Source organism: Penicillium daleae, assembly GCF_028827525.1.
Source record: "Penicillium daleae strain IBT 16125 chromosome Unknown utg000007l_segment0_segment0, whole genome shotgun sequence".
Taxonomy (NCBI): domain Eukaryota; kingdom Fungi; phylum Ascomycota; class Eurotiomycetes; order Eurotiales; family Aspergillaceae; genus Penicillium; species Penicillium daleae.
The window spans coordinates 3,072,363-3,094,105 of NW_026623155.1; the positions used below are offsets into that span (position 1 = coordinate 3,072,363).

The 21,743-nt window shown below is 48.8% G+C and overlaps 8 protein-coding genes across 8 annotated transcripts; 4 read left to right on the forward strand and 4 right to left on the reverse strand.

Moving 5' to 3' along the window:
- Positions 1-2,903: 2,903 nt before the first annotated feature.
- Positions 2,904-3,600, forward strand: N7458_008286 (peptide alpha-N-acetyltransferase complex B subunit NAT3; the record flags this gene model as incomplete). Its single annotated transcript, XM_056911668.1, has 3 exons — positions 2,904-3,072; positions 3,135-3,366; positions 3,429-3,600. The coding sequence occupies 3 exons, from the start codon at positions 2,904-2,906 to the stop codon at positions 3,598-3,600; spliced, it is 573 nt and encodes a 190-aa protein (XP_056764494.1).
- Positions 3,601-4,139: 539 nt separating this feature from the next.
- On the reverse strand, positions 4,140-5,537 carry N7458_008287 (MCT family MFS transporter; the record flags this gene model as incomplete). The annotated part of the gene is made up of 2 exons (XM_056911669.1): positions 4,140-5,268; positions 5,338-5,537. 2 exons carry the CDS (start codon positions 5,535-5,537, stop codon positions 4,140-4,142), a joined length of 1,329 nt encoding a protein of 442 aa, XP_056764495.1.
- Positions 5,538-6,513: 976 nt separating this feature from the next.
- N7458_008288 (DNA-directed RNA polymerase core subunit RPO26) lies at positions 6,514-7,266 on the reverse strand (the record flags this gene model as incomplete). Its single annotated transcript, XM_056911670.1, has 4 exons — positions 6,514-6,547; positions 6,604-6,723; positions 6,816-7,100; positions 7,205-7,266. The coding sequence occupies 4 exons, from the start codon at positions 7,264-7,266 to the stop codon at positions 6,514-6,516; spliced, it is 501 nt and encodes a 166-aa protein (XP_056764496.1).
- Positions 7,267-7,505: 239 nt separating this feature from the next.
- Positions 7,506-9,213, forward strand: N7458_008289 (C2H2-type zinc finger protein; the record flags this gene model as incomplete). The annotated part of the gene is made up of 2 exons (XM_056911671.1): positions 7,506-7,584; positions 7,643-9,213. 2 exons carry the CDS (start codon positions 7,506-7,508, stop codon positions 9,211-9,213), a joined length of 1,650 nt encoding a protein of 549 aa, XP_056764497.1.
- Positions 9,214-12,960: 3,747 nt separating this feature from the next.
- Positions 12,961-14,916, forward strand: N7458_008290 (uncharacterized protein; the record flags this gene model as incomplete). Its single annotated transcript, XM_056911672.1, has 8 exons — positions 12,961-13,348; positions 13,419-13,511; positions 13,572-13,811; positions 13,869-14,015; positions 14,077-14,188; positions 14,239-14,368; positions 14,423-14,641; positions 14,698-14,916. 8 exons carry the CDS (start codon positions 12,961-12,963, stop codon positions 14,914-14,916), a joined length of 1,548 nt encoding a protein of 515 aa, XP_056764498.1.
- Positions 14,917-15,069: 153 nt separating this feature from the next.
- On the reverse strand, positions 15,070-15,977 carry N7458_008291 (enoyl-CoA hydratase/isomerase family protein; the record flags this gene model as incomplete). The annotated part of the gene is made up of 2 exons (XM_056911673.1): positions 15,070-15,511; positions 15,592-15,977. 2 exons carry the CDS (start codon positions 15,975-15,977, stop codon positions 15,070-15,072), a joined length of 828 nt encoding a protein of 275 aa, XP_056764499.1.
- A 547-nt stretch (positions 15,978-16,524) lies between these two features.
- Positions 16,525-17,112, reverse strand: N7458_008292 (uncharacterized protein; the record flags this gene model as incomplete). The annotated part of the gene is made up of 1 exon (XM_056911674.1): positions 16,525-17,112. The coding sequence occupies one exon, from the start codon at positions 17,110-17,112 to the stop codon at positions 16,525-16,527; it is 588 nt and encodes a 195-aa protein (XP_056764500.1).
- Positions 17,113-18,615: 1,503 nt separating this feature from the next.
- N7458_008293 (uncharacterized protein) lies at positions 18,616-19,479 on the forward strand (the record flags this gene model as incomplete). The annotated part of the gene is made up of 2 exons (XM_056911675.1): positions 18,616-18,829; positions 18,899-19,479. The coding sequence occupies 2 exons, from the start codon at positions 18,616-18,618 to the stop codon at positions 19,477-19,479; spliced, it is 795 nt and encodes a 264-aa protein (XP_056764501.1).
- Positions 19,480-21,743: the final 2,264 nt, after the last annotated feature.

Sequence of the window (21,743 nt, forward strand, 5' to 3'; positions counted from 1 at the left end):
TCTCCGCTCCGTACATGAGAGCAAAGTCGCCATCCAGATCGAAATCACGTCATGCAGCTTATCGCGGCTGCAGTTCATAACTTTAAATGACAGAGAAGCTAACTAAAGCAATAATAATTAATAACACTACAAGAATAAATTTTAACTGGTTGTGGCTGTTCACTGTCACTAGCTTAGTTAGGCGGAGCCTGGGAGATGATGCTGGAGCTGAGTGGTGCGGTGATGATGTGATTTCTCGATGAAATGATGTATCTGAAATTAGATTTAGCTCATGGAGTCCCGGGGAAGTGGGCTCTTAGACATTCAAATGATCAATTTGGCCCTTTCTTTTTTACTTTATAAAGTTATCGTCGAGACGCATCGCGCCGAAAGCTTTAACTTTCAACCCGTGGTCCAGACATCGATCTCCTTGCTATATCCCGGTAGCGAGTGGCTGGACACGACTATGTAAAACTCGGTGGTGGCTTTTACTAACGACGCCCAATATGAGCTATAAGCTATAGGAGAAAATGATCATACTACCATTCGACTAAGCTCCCGCTCGGGTATGGAGGACCTAACGACCCTCCCATTCTCTATTATTCGGCCGCCTCAACCGCCTCGTCCAAGGCATATCCATACCAGACTCGTCTATACTTTCCCTCTCCTATCCTTCTATCTTCTCTATTTTCTTTTTCTCCCTCATGGCTCCGCAAGAATACGAAGAGCTTACTCGTCATGCGGCCATGATCACGACACCGAACAAGCTCACCTTTTCCTCTTGGCCCCCGCGCACGGTCGACCAGTCTATCAAGCTTCAGCTGTGCACACCATCCTCGCCCTGGTTGGCGTACTTTGGCCAGTCAGTGGCGACCAACTGATGCCATCGTGACCCTAGTCCGCGCCATCCGCGAGAGTCTACGGGCTGACCCGTTACTCGGTACAGGTTACTCTATTTGTCCTTTGTATAGTGTCGGGGCGTTCGAGGCTTACTCAGTCTGTTGTGATGCTGATTTTCTGTGGGATGATGTCAGGTTAGTGGCGGAAGGAGCCTGAGCCCAGTTGCTCAGGCTCGGCATGGGACTGGATCGGGATGTCCGCATCGTGCATATGCAGGGTGTTATCGTACAACGCGGTTTGTGGGGCAACCCTGATGCGTTGGGCACGTGTTATCGTCATGCTGCTGCTCCGGTGGTCACACTTAGATCTACAGTTTATGCCGAGAAAACTGCACATTGTCTGGGCTTTCGAATCTCGAATATGCGAGATGATGAGACGGGCCTCGTGATCGTGGGGTAAGTGATAATACATCTCTGGTTGTTCCATGAGTTTTGGATCCAGACAAAACTTCTACTTATTATTTTCACTCTGCCTCGAGGGGACGAGTTGTGCAAACATGCCTGGGATATCTGGCAAGATAGCCAAGAGCATATGTAACGGGATATAAACGGAGGAAGCTGGGATATCAATGATTGGGCTTTCATCACATCTGTATTTTCAGCAATTTGAACTACACCAGATTCAATAGAAAATTTTCGTATAATCAGAAAGTTGACCTTGAAGATGTCGATGGATGAGAAAGGATGAGCTTTTCGGGTATTCTGCTTGAATCGTGGGATTCCCATACCACTCTTGACATTTGATCTCGATTTTGTGATCATTGAGGATATTAGCATATGTTGACAGCAGCTGAACTTTATTCAGTACTTGTTCTATGATTCCTTCCAAGGCTGAACTTCATTAAGACATAATATCGGTTTGATTGATTTCCTATAGAACTCATCCAAATAAAATATATGTCAAGAACGCGGCACCCGACCTCATCCACCTGTAATTCTACTTCAATTCTACTTTCATACCCTGTATGGATAGCCCTTATAATTTCCTCTAGTAGTAATAATCATCCCCATCAATAACAACTTTTAGAACCTATGATGCTTGCTTTCTATGCTCGACCTCGATTGCCGCTTCACGAGGTATTCAAAAGCTTTTCCAATATGTAAAGTGTCTTTTTCGGGTAGTTACTTCTAATCTCCTGCCACTCTCTTATACAGAAGACAGACATCTTGAAAATCCATTTCGTCCTGCGGAAGCCTTTATCTAATGGTGATAGTCTCAGATTGCGACAAGCTGCAGAAACGTGAAGTGTCGCCCCATACTACGGTGAATGGAGGCGGCACAGATAAAGTGCCATCCATGTTCAGGAGGCCCAATTCCACCAGTTTGATGATCACCCTCTGAGTGATGGGGATTTCGCCTTGTTAGCGGAATATGAACCCCGTTTCACCTTTCGTGGTTGGCACTAGGAAGTGGACGGGAAAGGTGATCAAAACGAGCGCTACCTCAGACTTTGAGAATATATTTCTTACAGTATCTATAGAGCTAGACATTCCCGTCTCTATACCCCAAGGACTATATTAGCCTTTAATCGGGCCCTGATGAACTTTTTAGGGCAAGTGTAGCTGGAGGTAGACTTAAGTTTATCGGATACAAAACTATTTGCTGTTATGAAGTACTCCGATATATACTAAGCTAAATGTTCAAAAGATCAATTATAACTACATTCATGTTTAGTCATGCCTGCGATATAAACTAACTAAGTAATGCGTATAATGAACGTTCTAGATACTAGGCAGTCCTAGTAGAATGTTTTCGTTGAAATCTGTTCATTGGGTACTTTTCAACGGGACTAACACCAATCATTTCTCATAGACAAAGAGTATAACTTTCTCTCTATTTAAATGCATATAGCCTTCCGACCTAATGCTATCTTTATCTCATTTTACTACCGTTAGAAGTAGTCTTAATTTGCTTCGTATCTACTATCACCGCTAACTACGCACCGCCCGGCAGAAAATGTATCTTCTAGACCCAACCCCACATTCCTCACAGCTTCAAGCTCTCTTCGACGAGTCAGCGACGAGATGAGTTCCATTACGCGCATGTCCCCGCTAGACCTGCTGGATCTGAATTTGACCAACCTGGACCCATTGACCGAAAACTATGATCTCGGCTTCTACCTCAACTACCTGACTAAATGGCCGTCACTGTTCAGCACGGTGAAAGACCGAGATGCGGGCGTCGTGGGCTACAGTATGGATATCTATCAGACCTCTTCAAATGATGTGGGAGATCTCAAGCTAAACACTTTACAGTCATGGGCAAACTCGAAGAACAACACCCCTCCATGAGGCACTCAGAACACTACACCCCGTGGCATGGCCATATCACCGTCTTGACCGTTGCGCCGGCCTGGCGCCGACTCGGATACGCCAGTCGCTTGACCGAGCAGCTGGAGCAAGGGTCTGACATCAATAAGGCCTGGTTCGTGGATCTGTATGTTCGCGCAGGGAACAAGGTAGCGGTGGATATGTATAAGGGCATGGGGTGAGTTCAGAGTCTGGCGAGACAGTGGATGGAAGGAGCTTGCGAGCTAATGACGCCTACAGATACTCGGTCTTCAGACGAGTCGTGAGCTACTACAGTGACGATCCATCGGGTATGTCAGAAACTGGCGAAGATGCGTTCGATATGCGCAAACCGTGTACTCGGGACAAAAAGTTAGAGCATGTGCGCGACAAGGGCGAGGAGTTCCTTGTGAACCCGGAGGACGTCTCATGATTCTGAATGACATGGCGAGCGATTGAAACAATGCATTTCTGGTAATACAATTGGGAAGGTTTTTATATGGTCTATTCTTAGGGACTTTTACGGGGTGGTTCGGAATGCACATGCGATTGCATATCACTCATATACCTCATTGATAGAGCCACCGCATTTTTGATGAGAAGCTTGTATTCGTATATACATATGCGATGGCAACGTTCACCGGACTCGTACTCCATCATAGGACCGCCTAGCGTGATCTGCCCCCATGAGGATTCAATGGGGCATTGTCGTGACAAGGACTGCTTACATGGGTCATGCAGGACCAAGCAATAGTGAAGCTGGAAGAGCAATTCAGTAGGCTGAGATAGAGGACCCACTTAGAATCGCCCGAGAGGTGGAGAGCTGATTTGTTTTGTGGCTACTGACGAGATGGGTGTGTCTAGACCGGCTTCCTCAGAGCAGACGAGAGGTTTGAGGCGCTGACATCGAATACAATTGTCGCAAATGATTTTGCAACACACAATCCAGATCGTGATTCAAGACCGATTCTCTCAAGTTTTGCACCTCAGCTTCGGGCCAGATTGCAAAAACCTCAAGGCAAGTATAAGCCCCGCAGATGCAACAAGGCAGCAAGCTGTGAATAGCTGAACGCCAAGATACTTGTTCGTGTTAGCTAGGATGGCACCGCCGATTGGGGTGCCGATCAATATGCCAATAGAGGTAACGGCGAACAGCATCCCGAGGCGAGTGCCGAGGTCACGAAGGTCGGGCGTCATACTAGCCATGACCACTGGAGGCAGGGAGACGAAACCGCCGGAGCAGAGCCCATAGAGGACAGCCAGAGTGATGATCCCTCCTACATTGTGCACTCCAATCCACGCAAAGGCTAATACAGCGGTGCTAACTACAGCGGGAGAGAGCACGTTGACCGGGCCAATGTGATCGGCGAGGAGGTTGGGTACGATACGGCCAAAGGTCGAGCCCGCATTCAGCATGGAAAGCAGATAGAAACCCAGGTTTCTATCCACAATGCCAGTGTCGATAGCAAACGACTGCACGAAGAATAGGAAGTTATAGAAACCCAGGAAGCCTATGAACATTGATGCAACGAACAGGCAGAATCCAGGCTCCTTGAAGGCAGATAGTTGTACGAGTTTGCGCTTCTCCTTTGGCGGAAAACGAATGCGCATGATGCTCAATGAGATCAGAATAGTTCCGAAGCTGAGAAATCCGAGTGCACGAGTCGCCCAGGCAAATCCAACCTTCTTCTGTAACTCGCTGAGCATGATCGGGTAAACCACACCACCGATGCTGCTACCGCTAGCAGCAAGACCATTGGCAAGTCCTCTCTTCTGACGGAAATACTGAGGTAGAATGGCAACCGACGGTACAAACAGACACCCGGCTGCTAGTCCGCAACATATACCCTGCGCGAGGAAAAGATGCCAGTACTTGGTCGATATGCTGGTCATCATCAGGCCGAAGGGCAGCATAAAATTGGCAAAGTAGAGTAGCCCGCGGAAATAGCCAGCATCGAAAAGAGGACCCGTAATGACACCGATCAGCATCAAAAGGAACGCCTGCACAGATCCAATCCATGCAATGGAGGATGACGAAGTGCCAGCAAGTAGATTTTGCTCATAGTAGGTTTGGTATGCACCCCAAGTGTTGATCACACCCCTGGTAAGTCTTATGTCAGCGCATGCTTCATATTGACGGAGTTTCCTTTTCCACCGGAGAGCAACTGACCATGAATTGAAGAATAGAAAGAACGATCCCAAGACCTGCAACCAGGCGAACATCCCCGTGTCGAATGTTGCCTCCTCAATCGGCTTTGCGACAGGGGAATTGGTCCCCAGTGGATCTGATTTTTCCGCATCGTTGGTGATCGAAGCGTCCGCAACGATCTTCTGCTCTTTTTCCAGATTAGTTGGACTCATCTCTCCCATTTTGGCGTATCGGACAGACGCTGGCCGTGGCTCTTGGGGGAGAGTCTCTCAAGAGCAGATGACGCAGAGGGCCTGTGAATGAGGCACAGAGGAGAGAAAAGTAAGCTGTTTGAGCCACAAGATCGGCATACTGGAAAATGTCGTATATTTGAAGAAAAATCCACAGGTTAGATTATAAATCCTGGACTAGCCCGAGTCGCCAGGCAGGCGGGGCGCCAGAGAAAAAGCAGTTGGAAGGACGGAAGAGCCCGAAAAGAAGCAGCTTATAGGCAAGAGTGGCCCACTTGCATCCACTTGCCTTGACCATGGGGTAGGTTGAGGCCAAGCCATGTTGCTTGGCCCCGAGGCTGAAGTAAGCAGCGGGATGTCAAGTCGAGGGCGTGACCAATGGCGGTCCTGGGGAGGTGTGCCGATTACCCAGGCGAGAGGGGGTCCAGGACCGATATGTGCGATGCCTGCCGCAAGCAAGCTCCGAAGTACTGTAAGTCGAATCACGATGTCCCTTGGTAGTACTAGCGCCGCGAATTTGAAGGGGAGGGGGCGAGCCAAAGGGTGAAAAGTGGGACTTCGGCTTCTGAAATGTTCCCTCCCCGGAGATAATTGGGAAATGGCTGATGATAAATGATCGAAGTACAGTACACACAAGGCAGGGTCCAGAGTACAAATACCAGGTATTCCACTATGTAAGCCGCACTTGCATTAAATGATATGCAGCTAGCTGCAGCAGTAAGCGTTTTGTATGGATAGAGGCAGCCAGAACTCGACATCACAGGAAATACTGTAGAAACCGTCATTACTATTTTTTGGTCTTTGTAGATCTCATGTACAGTTCGTGCCCATGTCCACGGCGCATTGCGCCTGAGTTTTTCTGTTCTGAGCCTCGGTTTCTATACTCCCAAAACTCCAAACGCTATGCTGAACCCACCCAAAAGCAAAAAGAATCCCAAAAGTCCCAGGCAGGAAGGGTGGTATCAGTCTAAAGCAGCTCCTCACAAGACCAGTCCTCATACCTAGACAAAATCAGTGTCAAGTTCGCTCCGTCGCTAACAGTCCAGGCTATCCTTACCATCCATCGGGGAGATACCGGCGCACGATCAGAGGGATCTTCTTCTGGTTCAACTCCTTCATGGCAATCTGCAGCGGATCGGTCTCACCCTCGAGGTCGACGAGTACGGGCGCATTCATACTGCATCGCACGAGAAATTAGCTACGCCTAATTCAGGCCGAATCTGCCTCGCCTTATGGCAACCAGTCGGCTATGCTGCCGAGTAAACACACCTGATCTGCAGAGCGCGAGTGCCGAGCACACGGGCGCGCTCGTACTTGGTCAAGTATGGAGTAGTTGTGCGCTTGTCATTCGGCACCTTCTTCTCACGCGACTGCTCCATCACCTTGCCTGAGTAGCCAGCATTGGGATCGCCTGAGATAACCACGTTCTCCCCGTTGACAGCTGGCTCGTACGACCCGCCTTCGACACCATCGTCGCCCTCGAGACCCTCGTGGTCAATGAAATCCTCGGGCTCGTTCTCGTCGAAGACTTCCTCTTGAGGCTCGAAGTCATAGCTGCAGGAAGCACCAAGTTAGCAACTGCGCTTCACTCTTCTCAAAGCTCTTAGAGAAAGCATGGTGACCGAAGGCTAAAAGGATCTCTCGCGTAGCCTCCTGACGCTTCAATTGGCGGGAAATCATACTTCTCCTCAGCGTCGTTATCGCCACCGTAGTCCGACATGTTGAATGGTAATGAATGAAGTCCGAGGGGATCAATGAGAGAGAAACCCTGAGCGCAGGACCGAAAGTGAAGGTTCGCGATGCAAAAAAGGCGGAAAATCTTCCACCACGCTAGTCCGTTCTCGTCGCCACCGCCTGCCCACACCGGCAAAATAATTTTATTTGCACACGAACTCTACGACATCATCCATCCTTTACTTTGCTGGTGAATGGCTTTGTCGCTCCGAGGGTCATTCAGCTATGGCCTTGAAACGAAAGGCCTCCACAGAAGAGGTCTCTCCGACCAAACGGCGGCAACAGCCTCTTCTGGACCATGATGGTAAAAGGCACTACGGATTTGCGATAAGACCCGTCGAGTTGCTGACAATCCACAACAGATCCAATTTATGAGGAAGTGCATTCCGACGCTGAGTACTCGGGATCGGAGACACCCAGCCTTATTAGCGATGACATTAACGATACTCCTGCGACACCAATCTCCACGACATCCTCACGATACCCGTCTGAGCTGAAAACTCACCGCTGTCCGTTCGAAGGTTGCTCCAAAGCGTTCAATCGCCCTGCCCGGCTTCAAGAACACATTCGGTCGCATAATAATGAGCGAGTCTTCCAATGCAATTTTGAAGATTGTGACAAGACTTTTCTACGTGCTTCTCACCTCCAACATCACGTGAAGAGTGCTCATACTGGAGTCCGTGATTATGTCTGCGATCGCCCAGGTTGTGGGAAGAGTTTCGTCACTGGATCCCGTCTTCGTCGCCATCTCGCCGCGCATGATGGTCGAGACAAATACCGCTGTACCGAGTATCCACCTTGCGACGAGACTTTCCGAAAGCATTCTACCCTTCAAAAGCACATCATAATGGTCCACCTGCACCAAAAACCATTCCCATGTACTGATGTCGATGAGCACACTGGACAGCAATGCCAAATGGCATTCGACACTGCTGGGAATCTCCGAGCCCACAGGAGCCGAGTACACACCGAGAAACGTTTCAGCTGTACGGAATGCTTTGGGTGCCACCAGGAGCAATCGTCAAACGTGGATTTCACTGGGAATCTACCCGATCAGTCTTTCACGTTTCCCACTTACGCGCTCTTACAAGCTCATATTCGCACGGCACACCCTCCAAAATGTCCTAAGTGTCCCATTACTTGTTCCACATCTCGTGAATTACGTCGCCATCTCGAAGTCACACACGGTGACGTCAGTCTTGAAGACAGGAAGATCTTCAATTGCACTGTGGACGGCTGCGACCGCAGCTTTACCAAAAAGGGCAACCTGACTGTTCACATTCGAACATTCCACGAAGGCGAGAAGCGCTTTGCATGTGGCGAGACAGATCTCTCTGCCTCCAACAAAGTGACCGGTTGGGACGGTTATGGTTGTGGCAAGCGCTATGGCACCAAGCTCGCTCTCGAGGAACATATTCGCACGTCACATATGGGATTCAAAAATTCCAAGGCAGAGCGGCGTGAAAGACTTGGTCTGACAAATAAGCCTAGCAATTCCCACCAGATCTCGACGTTGGCAGCTCTCACGGGCCAGGGCTACGTGGAAGAAACAGGCCGCCACATCGCTTGTTTCTATGAATCCTGTGAGCATCGATTTCACCGTGACTATGACCTGTGGGTACACATGGCTGCCAAGCATGGCTGTTCCGAGGATCAAGTACAAGCTCTTTTCATGCAGCGGGCCCTTTTGTCTGATCAATCTGGCCCCGGAGGAAACGCGCTCGGCATTTACGGTCTCGAATTCGACCAGAGCTTTGCTAGTACGACGAATATGTCTCTTCCAACTGAGTCGCAGACCACGCTAGACCCGGAAATGTTGATGCAACCCGATTTTTCCATGAAGATGGAGAGAGATATGGATTCCATGATACCTGGCCACAACGAGATGGCCTCAATGGACCCAGCTCAGACATATTATCTGATGGAAGAGTGAAATGAGTCAGCGGGGATACATTTACGACTATTTTGATAGTCTCCAAACTTTGTGCTCATGTTTCGTTGGCCCTTGTATCTTTTAAGAAGTTTCATGTCTGAGCACCACATTTACGACCTTACGATATCTCATTGAATACCACACATGTGTTGATTGTTTCACCTTATCTCATGCCCGTGACATCCTTTCTTCTTAAACTCAGTCGTTTGAAAGTCAGTACTCGAACCCAATAAAATCTACAAATAGTAATTCCTGAAATGGGGCTACAACTTACAGCCTGAGCCTGGTACTCGAGACCCTTCAGCAGCAATGTTCACAGCCTCATCGACCAATAGTTGAGAATCTTCGTTCACTAGTCAGGCAGCTGGGCTATTGTCAGCATCACGGGCATTATAAGTTGTTATGTCTAATAATTAATTTTCCTTGCAGTATGTTCTATTTCATTCGGGATCATTTTATCATGGTCATTGCATTACCCTTCTTTCTCGTACAGGTACCGTTACAGCAAATCTGGCATCTGGGAGCTTTCCCGTCGGTGACATGCTGGAAAGCTCTGGCACGTCTAACATGGATGGTTTGCCTAGCATACCCGGGAGAGCTGAGAGCTCTGATATGCCTGCAATATCACGAGCTTCACCGATGTGCTCCGGCGGCTCTTTGCTAGGGATCAGGTCGGAACTGGACTTTTCTCCCTGGGTCCATTGAGACATCAGAGTCTCCTTCAATCGGCTGGCATAGTCGAAGCCTAAGCCCGATACGAAATCAAAAACTTCTCGAGACCACGCAATTTTTTCTGCGCTTCTGATACCAATCCATGTTTTGGCAGCTTGGCAAACACAAAATATCAAGCACTGGACGCCACATGACTTGAACTCGTCTTGCAGGCAGTACAAAACACTTCTTGCCATTTGATCCGCATAGTATCCCGCGAGTTGCTGATTCTCACATCTGAGTTCGACTTTGGGAAGACTATCATCTGTGAATGATCTCACGAGACTCCGGGCTGTGTAAATGTATGGCTGAAGGTCTCGTAGTAAGTTCCACACCAGGATATGTATCCTGGCATTTTCAAGCGAAGAAAATCGAAAAGGGATCCCGAATAGATCATCCGAACGACCAAGTCCACTGCATAATAATTCCCCCTGGGCGCATTCCCAGGGAGCTCCACCTATTTCCTGCTTGATCTGCTCATACCATGCAGCAATGTTCTTCTCATGCGCGATGCTATGGTGGAGCAGTAACCGGCAGGCTCTATAGTCAAGGGGATTGATCGAGTTTGCTGCTTGGGCAATTATTGCAGAGTCTGCATATAGCTTGACCAATCCATCGAAAGGCGATTCGTGACAAGACTGCACGATCTGCTTATATTCCTCACCTGAAACATTGAGCGATGAGATTATGAGTATCTAATGATGCTGTCGTTAGATATGTTGTCCCGAAGAGCGCAAGAATGGGGTAGCTTGCCATGAGAAGTTTCGCAAATGTATTCAAAAGACAAGACATTGCAGGGCTTCTAGGTGTTTCTGCTGTGCCACGGTACCGTTTGATAAGTGCATAAGCCCCTACTGCATGGGTATACCATGCTTCCATGCCCTCGGGACAGGAGTAACTCTTTCTTAGTGGGTATGAGGTCCAATGTAAATACAGTCGTCACAGTCTTACCTCAGTTTCCACAAATACGAGTGCAGAATACAACATCTCCTCAGTGCATAGTCCACGGTTGATCATGACAGACTGGAGTCTTATGGCTTTATTGTATTGCAAGAGCCCATGATGATACAGTCCTCGATCTTGATTTGTCTTGCCCAGACAGGTGCAAGCAAGAGCGGACAGAGCTCTATCCAAAAGCTCACTCTTATTGGGGAGTGTTACCCAGCTGGTGAACAGAAAGTACCAAGAGTCGACGCCGGCAATCTTCTCCATATGGAGAGGAAAATATGTGTTGAGAAATGATGAAGAGAGCTGAACACGAAACACCGGACTATCACTGGGCGTTCCGGGTAATACAAACTCTCGTGCCCGACGAGAATATTGAAGTGCATGTGTAGGCTTCTGTGTATCATTGTGTAGCGTCTCTGTCTGCGTGGAGGCTTGATGCACAAAAATGCGCCTGTCCACGTATCCGAGGCATTCAATTCCACGCTTGATACATCGAGCACATTTGGGTCTCTGTTCATCACACTAGGAATTAAAATAAGAAGAATTCCACGCATATATAATCATCGAAATTACCGACCTTGAGTTTGCGCTTTTTGCACGTCCTGCAGCCACCTGATGTCCAAGGTTTGCCGCCCATCCTCTTCAGGGGTCCGGATCCATGTGCTCATGAATTAAGGAGTCCCGACTAAGTTTGGCTTATTGGCAGTTGACATCTAAAGCGGAGCCGAGAGCCAGATGGGTGGCATTCTTGAGATCGTGTCCTCGATACCCTGTCCTTCAGAGGTTAACGAAGGCCAGAGTAGGGTGGTTGGGCCCCACATGAGTGATGCAGCCCATCATGTGATTACGTGGAGAAATATCGTTGAGCTGAAGATATCTCTGGCTCAGCTTACAAGCTTTGAAGTGAGCTCGCTCTCGGCTGTTTTTTTCTTCATTCAATATACCGAGCTACGATTAAGGTATCAACACAGCCACGGACATATATCCTGGAGTTTCTTCCCATGCCTGTCCAATCGGCTAACCCGCCAGTTGATCTTTCCCGTGGTTGATGTGTATTGGCGAGAACTACACGCTAGCAGTCAACTTTATTGTTTGCGGCGGTTTCCCTCATGCAAAGATCTAAAGAGACAATATAATCTTGTCTAGAAGCAAGATTACAAAATCAATCGAGTGACAAGCCAGTTCAGCGACAATCGCTCATTGGGTTCCTAGCTATTTACATGTAAGACACATTCGTCACTCCTGGACATAGGATGGTCAAATCGTTCTATGACTTGTCTTCACGTCTTGTCTGCTGAAATAATGGCTATCGTCTAAGTAGGCTTCTGTGGAAATCTCAACGCAGCAACGAGCGCCATCTCCGTCGATTCAATAAAGATACAAAAGTCGAAACTCATCGAATTAAAAACTTGGGTTGCTTCTCAATGGCTAAAATGATGGTATAAACAACAAAATCAGTTTTGGTTCCCAGTCAAGACGAAGTGGTCCTGGAGGGCTTCTACTGCATCAACCGAGTCAAGCCTCAATGGCATTGATCTCTGACGTCAGCTTCAAGTCCTCACTGGGGATGTGCAATATAACGCGGATATGTACGTATTTGACAGCTGCCAGAGAATCGGAGGGATAGTGGTCCAATTCTATCTGATTATACCTTAACATACTTGATCGTTTTGGCATCTACTTTTACCGAATAGGGAAGCACTGGGGTAGGTATACTACACACAGTTAGCTTCAGGCCCCACAAGAAGAACAGCAGCTAATATACATTGCAGAGGTCACCGGATTTTTATTACTTGCATTTGATTTATGAATGGCAGATTAGTCATGTGAAGCCCGAGGGCTTTCCACGGTTGTGGAAGCCCATAAAATTGCTGAGGGGATGCCGTTTACCCTCGGTATGTTGCGTCTTGCCGAATTCATTAGCACGCTTGGGCGATCTCTTCCCCACTAGGACCCAGCAACATCGCCGCGGGTTATAATAGTAGCCGAAGGCAGGGGAGAGAAGAAGATGTCATATCATCTTTTTTGTCCCGTTTCCTTGAGCTCGCTCAATTGTGAAGTTGTTGTAAACCCCAACCCAGGTATATAATGTCTATGATGTCACACGCAATCCCCGTCGTTATCGGCGTTGGCGACATCAAGAACCGCTCAAATCGCTTGGAAGATGCAGCCGAGCCTTTGGAGCTTATGCTACAGGCCATTGCAGCTGCTCTGAAAGATACTGGTATATCCACTCAAGATGCACAGAGTCTCCAACAGAGCATTGATAGCATCTCCGTCGTGGCCAATTGGACGTGGCCCTATCCTAATACCCCAGAGCTCCTGGTCAACAAATTAGGCTGCCAAGCTACTTATCTTCACGAAAGTGGGCATGGCGGCAATGCGCCGGCCGAATTGTTTGACGAAGCAAGCCGGCGTATCGCCAGCGGACAGAGCAAAGTCGCCGTCGTCACGGGTGGAGAGGCCCTTGCATCATGTAGATTTTCCCCATACCTTGGACCAAGATCAATTGTGCTCGAACATGATGGCTAACGTCTGAAACCTAGTGGGTGCATTTCAGGCTGCGAAGAAGTTCCCTCCTCCGGATTGGACGCATGTGGATGTTACTACCTCTATTTGGGAACGGACACGCAAGACTAGTATGCAACATTGCCATTTGCCCATTCAATGCAGCATTAACAAGAGCTGACCATTTTTAGATTTGGCCACTAAGTATGGACTCGGGCTGCCGATACAGGTTTATCCAATGTACGAAGCTGCCCTCCGTGCACATCGAGGACAGAGCCTGGCCGAGAATCATCGCGAATCGAGTGAACTCTATGCAGAGTATTCGCGTGTAGCGGCAAAGAACCCTATTGCCTGGACCCATGGGAAGGAGCCCGACACGGCAGAGACTATTGGCAAGATTACGAAAAGAAACCGAATGATCTGTCTGCCTTGTAAGTACTCGCATAGGCTGAATAATGCGGCGGTTCGTCTCGGCTGACTAGTAATAGATCCTCTGGTGATGAATGCATTCAACACGGTGAATATGTCGGCAGCGTGTATCATCACTTCGCTTGGGCATGCACGACAACTGAGAATCCCCGAGTCTCAATTGATATTTCCTCTTGGAGGTGCAGGTACTCATGACCATGAGCATTGTGAGAGACTTCCAATATGATCAAAATATTGGCTCAGGGTTTCTGACAAAGGAGTATTTAGTCTGGGAGCGTAGCTCGTTCCATGCCAGCCGGAGCCTGTCTTCTTGTCTTGATGCGACCCTAGCCGTGTCAAACGTGAAAACGGAGGACATTGATTTGTTCGATTTCTATTCGTGAGTACAACACGCTTCTTGCATGGGAGAGCTCCACTAACTGGACACAGATGTTTCCCAATAGTTCCAAAGTTGGCCTCTCTGCACTTGGGAATCCCGATCTACGGCGGCAAAAAGCCGACGACTCTGCTCGGTGGCCTCACTTCCTTTGGCGGAGCTGGTAACAACTACTCTATGCATGTATGTTGGTTCGATATTCTTGATACTCTGAATGCACCCAACTAATTTAACCAGGCTATCACGGAGATGGTTCGCCAGCTCCGGCAAGGTAATGACCGCATCGGTCTCGTCCTTGCTAACGGAGGTGTTCTGTCCCATCATCATGCAGTGTGTCTGTCTCGACGGCCACGATCCGACGGTGCCCCTTATCCGAACCGAAACCCTCTTCCCCAGCATGTGAGCGATGCTCAGCCGCCTATTGCCGAAAGGGTACAAGGAAGCGCGAGGATTGAGGTAAGTTGTGCCTTGATAGTCCAATTAGGATTTCTGATGACCGAAATGATGAATAGACATACACGGTTCAATACGATCGCGATGGGTCACCTCTTGCGGGTTTTATCTTGGGTCGCCTGGATGAGAATGGCTCTCGATTCATCGCTGTCACAACTGATGGTTCCACTTTGAAGGAGCTTGGTTCAGCAAGTGAGCAAGTAGGAAAGCCAATCTGGGTGGACTCGGACCGGGACACAGGGAGAAACACATTCAAAATCGTGGGCTCTAAGATTTAAAACCGTCGACATCCATGAATACGTATCTGTACATAGCTTTGTATACTTATCTTAAACAATAGATATTTTTCAGTCCTTGACTATCAACTGAGACACACGAGGAAAGTCTCGAAGCATGTAGATATTATGAAACTGGTAGATCAAACTCGATGTCTAGAGTTTGGAGGCCACCCATTGCGGCTGCTTCTTAGCTACAAAAGCCTCAAGACCAATCCTCAGGTTCTCCGAACTCAGCAAGGCCCTGCCATAACGTTCTGCCGTGATCTTGTCGGCTTCTATTGTGCTCGCCGTTTCCCATGATTCGCGGAGGCCCGACCGAGAGACAATAATCGCGTCAGGGGATTTGCTAGCGATCTCTTTCGCGAGCTCCAGGGCTTCATCTAAGACAGACTCTGGGGATTTGGCAATACGATTAATCAATCTCAGCCTCAGGGCCTCTTCTGCAGGTACTCGGCGTCCAGTCAATGCCAGTTCACTACCAATCCGCATTCCACAGTCGCGGACAATACGTGACAGTCCACCGGCTCCAGCGTATAGGCCGCGAAGAACTTCGGGTAGACCAAACTCAGCCTTGGGGGAGGCAACGATCAGGTCACTAACGCAAGTTGAATACCCCGATTAGCAAATGAACTAGTGATTTAAACATGGCTGCAATAATCAAACTCAAGCACGAACCAGTTCAGACAGATTTCGAATCCACCTCCCAGTGCCAGCCCATTGACTGCAGCGATGACTGGCTTCTTTCCTCGTCGTTGACTCAATCCTGCAAAGCCGCCTTCCGCACCCTTTTCAGGTCTGGCCTCGTCACCTCGGCTGATATCACGCTGCTCGATAAGATCGGCGCCAGCGCAAAAGGCCTTAGGTCCCTTGCCGTTGATGATTCCTACCCGCATTGATGGCTCATTGTCAAGCCAGTTCCAGAGAGCAGTTCCTTCATGGTGACCTCGTAAAGGGATCGAGTTCATGCGCTTCTCACGGTTGATTGTCGCGAGCAGAACTCCCGGACTGGGGAAGGAGAGTTCGAAGATGGTTGTTGGTGGGGGTGGAGTTTGGAACGTCATTATGAGAAGGGAAATGCAATATTCATCGAAAAATACACAATGTCTGGGGGTTGAAGCTGTATTGTCTACGGTCTGGAGTATAAAATCTGGGGGATGCTTCGAGTGGGGGCTCTCAGTGGGGCGAAGAGCTCAAACTGGGTAATTCCGGGGCCCGGGGACCTCGGCTGGCGTCGTATGAATATGGACTCTCGGTGGAAAATGCGGGGATGGTGGTTTGAATTAAAGGTCACATATTTGGATCCAGTTTGCAAGACCCCATCATAAATATTAATGCAGTATTAATAGGTCTCAAGCTTATGTGGAACAATTCTCACGGGGCCGAGCTGCACCCATGTTGAATCCGGTTTGCAAGCCTGGTCCAATGAGTGCAGTTTACACCTCAACTAAAGAAAGTAGCACCGAGTTCCAGTATATCTCAAATTCTACAGCAGAGTAGGCCTCCACTGGAGTAGACTAAGAGCCGGCGGCCGGGTACAACCAAAGCATGTGTAAGCGCCGGATCAATCTATCAATGATATACATTTCCCTTTCATCTATGTATAACATCTTAAGAACTCTGACCAAGTACCTGCATCGCTTCCACAACCATCTTTTCCGACTTCTGAAGACCCTCCAAGAGCTCTATTTTTTCGTCTTCCGCCAGATTTTCCGAATTCTCAAGCCACCAGGGCGCTATGTGTTCTTCCAGCTGAGAAAGCCCCAAAACCTCTTTCCACAGTTGCTCATCGATGCCCTTTCTTGGGGTTCTCAAGCCGTGTTCTTCAAGCCTATCCAGATATGCTTTGTAGAACTCATCTGGGAATTCATTTCCGCTCTCGACGTACTCATCAAATTCCGGGAAAAAACCAGAAAATTCAAAGTCAACAATGCCGGTAATCTGTGCGGTTTCCACTGATATCAACAGATTGCGGGGTGCGAGATCGTAGTGCGTGAACACGAAAGGGCTCTGCCTATTGCACATTTCAAGCTGCGGTAGTCGAACAGTGATGAACTCACGGATAGGGTCAACCAAATGCCTGTTTCGTTCGAAAACCTCCAGTTCCTGGAGCTTCTGGAGCCTTGTCTTGAGTTTCACTCGGTAGTACTGAAGCTCATTGATGATAGCTTCAGTGGTTCTGATGCCGAAGCCAGGCATGTTAGAAGAAGACCTTATTCGCAAGCCAGAAATCTCTATGCAATTAAGACATTGAGATTTCTCGTGAGTGATCGTACACTCAAAGTTCCCAGCAACTGTCCAGGCAGGTAGTCCTTCTCTCCAGCGAAAAACTAGATCTGCTAGTTGTTCGCCGATTGTCTTGAGCTCGTCCGCACTCAGGCTTAATGTTGACAGAGGGATTCCAGGAACCTGAGTCATGAGAATCCATCCACGATATTGCATACTAATTTCAGATCCAAGCCGAAGTTCGCATCTTGAGAGAGCTCCGTTGGGCGCCAATCTATGGACGATAGACGATTGACTATCAGACCAGGCGATGACCCGTGGACAGGGTATTTCAGGCACGAAAGCATCAAGAAGGGACAAGCAAGATACCTCGTTTTCGCTTTTCGACTGATCGAAGAATCTTCCGTTTAATTTCAGAACGAGGTCATTGACAGTACCTTCGTTCAAGCCTCGTAGCGGCAGGCCCTTAAGAACGTATACTTTCAAAAAGTAGATGCGATTGTTGAACGATTTCCCGGAAGCAAGACGATTAATATCCAAGACATCGCAGCCAGGAATGAGGCATTCAAGTATACAGCCTATCTCTTCGTTCGAGAGACGGACTCCGTAGGTTGGCTGGTATTTTGGAGTAGTGTCGCGAGAACCTTGCATGTGCTCCATGAGGTCAGTAGCCAACTTTGAAAGCGACGGCTTGGTGAGAATGTTGGGATATCTGCACTGTAAAGACGGTTCTTCTTAGAACGGGCCTAAATTGTCTTAATCAAGTTCTGCAAAGACTGCTCGTGTCTCTCCTGGCTTTATAATTTTATTTTGCTGGGCGAAAGGCAAGTTCCGTATCGTTCAGCGGGGAACAAATTGGGCTTAGCGTCCAACTATTGATGGAAGTTAGGAGGCGAAACGGACTAGGATTATCGATCTCTGCAATGAGTCCAGTATACTCTAACTTGTTTGCTAAAGACTTTAAGCACCGCCGCTGCAAACTATAGTCTTTTATTCCTCCCAACCCCCGATTCTGAGCTCCGTAAACTTGTACTTTCTTTGGATTCGACGCTGAGTGATCAGCAAGGAAGCGCAGAGGATCCACGAATCCGCCACATTCTCTATATCTTCTGTGTTTCTATAATGTGTTTGCCCCCGACCCTTCTTCAGAGCAGCAATTACTCCGTATATTCTCCTAATATATAGATCATGAAAAGATCTCACTAGTAGGTATAACAGCTAGCTAGATAAGGTTAGTGCAGAAAGAATACATTCACAAACCTGCCGAGGGCAACAGAAGAGCGATAAATGATAAGCGATAAGCGATAAGGGTGCACGCCGTCTCTTCCAACTTCCCGATTCGTCCAATCGGCCGATTCCCAGTACCTCTCCGACGCTCTCCACAGTTGGAATGTAAGAAACCAGATATTACCCCGCCTGTCCGATAGGAAATTCTGATTCCTGACTACCAGCTTCCAAATCTTCCCGTGTGCAACCATGGCGGCTACCGGCGCTCAGTTGGGCTCGTCCAGCAGCTTCTCAACCCGTATCTCTCTCCGATGGGTGCCCGAACCCCCAGAGGAGACGACCGATACCATTGTTCTCACCGTGGGAGAATGGTTCATTGATTTGCGCATGGACAAGGCATCTGGCGCGATTGACTGGGCTATGGCCGGTACTCGAATCGTGGAGAACCCAGGTGAAACACCGGGTATGTTACCCATCAATCTAGATACCGTCACGCATGAAAATGATAAATGAATACTGACAAAGTGAACAGTCAAGGTGCGCTTCACCCGCGAGCTGTGCTCACTGAATGAAATCGGCATGGTCGATCCCGCCAGCTTTAGCCCTCTCCCCAACGGCGACGATCTCGAAACTGGCGAGATGCCCCGCGCCGATCTCCCCGGTGCGCCCATGACGGCCTTTGAGGAGGTTTGGCGCGAGTTGCCATTCAGAGAGGGCCCGGAGGGTGCCAAGAAGGGTCTCTCGTGGATTCTCGAGTCCGATGATAGTGACCTCAAGCCATCCGAGACCGACGGCGAGGTGACCGTGACTAAACTGTTCATCGGTCGAATCTGGGGCACCTATATGGCGTTCCAGCAGGTTCAGATTCATTCTCAAGAGAAGGGTTCGGACGGTAGCTGGTCATTGAAGAGAACTGGTGCTGAAGTCAGCGCGAGACGAGAGGAGTGGAGTTCTGGCTGGGAAGAGAAGTATGTTGTCGGGCCTGATGCGGCTGCTTTGCCGTCGATGAAGACTGGATTTGAGGGCGAGGGCCAGGGTTCTTGGAGGATTCCTGGGGAGAAGGTGGTTATCCAAGGAAAGTCTTTTATTGTTCGGGCATTTGAGGAGATTTAAATGATTATGTGGAGTGGGCTCCAAGTTCCAGAGAATAAGATATTGTACTCAATAAGTATTCTGCTCCGTCTATTGAAGTCGAATCAATCGCCCTCTATAAATGATAATACGATGACCAGAATTGTAACTAACTATGGAAAAAGGAGCATGACTACTAACTCTCAAAGAAATTAGAGACGACGAGATTGTGACCCATCGCTGTTTTCGATTGATAAGATACGTTGTATACTCTTAGCCAGACAGGATGAAGCATTAGATTCCGAATGCAATGCATGTATAGCCATGCAGATGAGTAAGAGGTAGTCTGCACCGGGAAAGCGAGCGCTAGCAGAAGTTCTCGAATTCAGCACATAGTGCACATACATATTAGTAGTTCATTATTGAATACTCTCGAAAATCTATGTAGAATCAACGCGTGATGTGAATATGCTCCCCACAGCCTTAAGCCGATTCGTCGATCCAGTGGAAAATACCACGTTGCACGATCATTCATCCACCCTTGGGCCATGTGCTCGGGTCTCGGGCCCTAATATGGGGACAGGGGAGGGGTGGTCCGGGTGGGTGACTGGGTGTCCCTGAGTGAAGGCCAAGAACCTCATGACAGGGCCCTATTTGAGCTAAAGCCAAAAGCCAAGACACCACGAGGTCCACCACGGGGCTTGGACAGAGAACCCCGGGAGTCTCGGCGTCTCACCTGAGACAACAATGCAGAATCACTCATACATATGTAATAGTAATCTTGACTATTAATATTGCATTGAATCGAAGAACCAACTAACAAAGATTCTATGGAAATACCCCATCAACAAGGGCAAATCGTAATTTTTTTCTCGGCTTGTCGGACGCCTAACTTTAACGGGATTTATCCGACGCCACGATGTTGACTTACGTGTTGCTTACAACGCTTATATAGGGTGGCTAGTCAGTCAACCCCCGTTGACCCCTATTCGGTAGCGAACCGATGGCGCATGACGACGCATCGGGAGCTTTAGCCACAAATACTTGGGCATCCTGAGTCAAGAATGTGGGCAACTATCGACTGGGTTGGACTTGGAGGGGCAGGGTTCTTTTTTTTTTTTCTGGGGGAGGCAGCAAACAATGGAGCCGATCTCGATCCATCATCCCCCAAGGTTAATGACCAGCAAATCTGGATGAATCACGATAACATCATAACTGGGGGAGGAACCACCTGGCCATGAAATGCCGGTTATCGACCAAGAGTGCCAAGACTCCACCGGAGGCCCCAATTTGTGGCTGGAGGGGTCGGAGGTCTAATGCAGGCGAGGCAAGCCCGAGGATGCCAGTTGGAGGGATTAAGAATGACCTGCATGGTGGTGATGAGTTTTTCGGATGCTCGCATCCCAAGCTGAGGCGACCAACGGAATACTGTACAGTATTGATCTCAGGTCGGCGAGGCGGGTTTTGGGGGGGGGGGCGGAACGGACAACGGGCTAGCCATCGGCGGGCCTCAGATAGATCGCCGAGCCTTTTGATCTGCCTGCATGCCTGCAGAGACCTGGAGGTAGGCCCAGCATGCGGGTAAAGTTGAAATCAACTCGTTTCTGAAGAGCAACTTGGGCCGCGCAGGACCCGGCGGTGTGTGCGCCTGGGCCAATGCGAAGCCCGTCGCCGCGCCAGCGTTGCGCGTCCCGGCAGAACGAACAAGGACAGAATGGGCGCTGGGTCTTGGGCCGCGCTGACCCGCTGTGATTCCATCATTGGACTTGGACTTGGACTTGTTAGATCATTGGCTAATTGAGATTGCACGGGGAAGCCCGGCAAAACTTGGTTTGTACTGGGAGAGAGTACTCCGTAGTAACTACTGTAAGAAACAGATCAAAGTTGTCGTTGGCCAGGAAAGTGGCGAGGAAAAGGAGAGGCGGTGCCGAGCAATGGCCGGTGGCGGAATCGAATGTTCCATCGAAAGAATGTAGAGTACTCCACACAGTAAGGGAGTGCCTAAAATAGTTCAAAAAAGGGGGAAATAAGGCTACCGTGTGACTACAGCAGTATATACTGCGTGGCATCAGGAAGGAGCAGAAACCGACAATCGTATAGTTTGAGCTTGGCTAAGACACTGCTAAATTTGGGACTAAGACAGGATGTCCCCGACGATCCCACCCACGGGAGGGTCCAGCATGACGCAGCCTTGGCTTTTTTTTTCTTTTCTTTTGACTTGTCATGAGAGTGTCAAAATACGAAGGAACTGTGAGTATCGTAGTAGACAGGTGATGGTCGTACAGAGAAAAGGAGTTACTACTCGT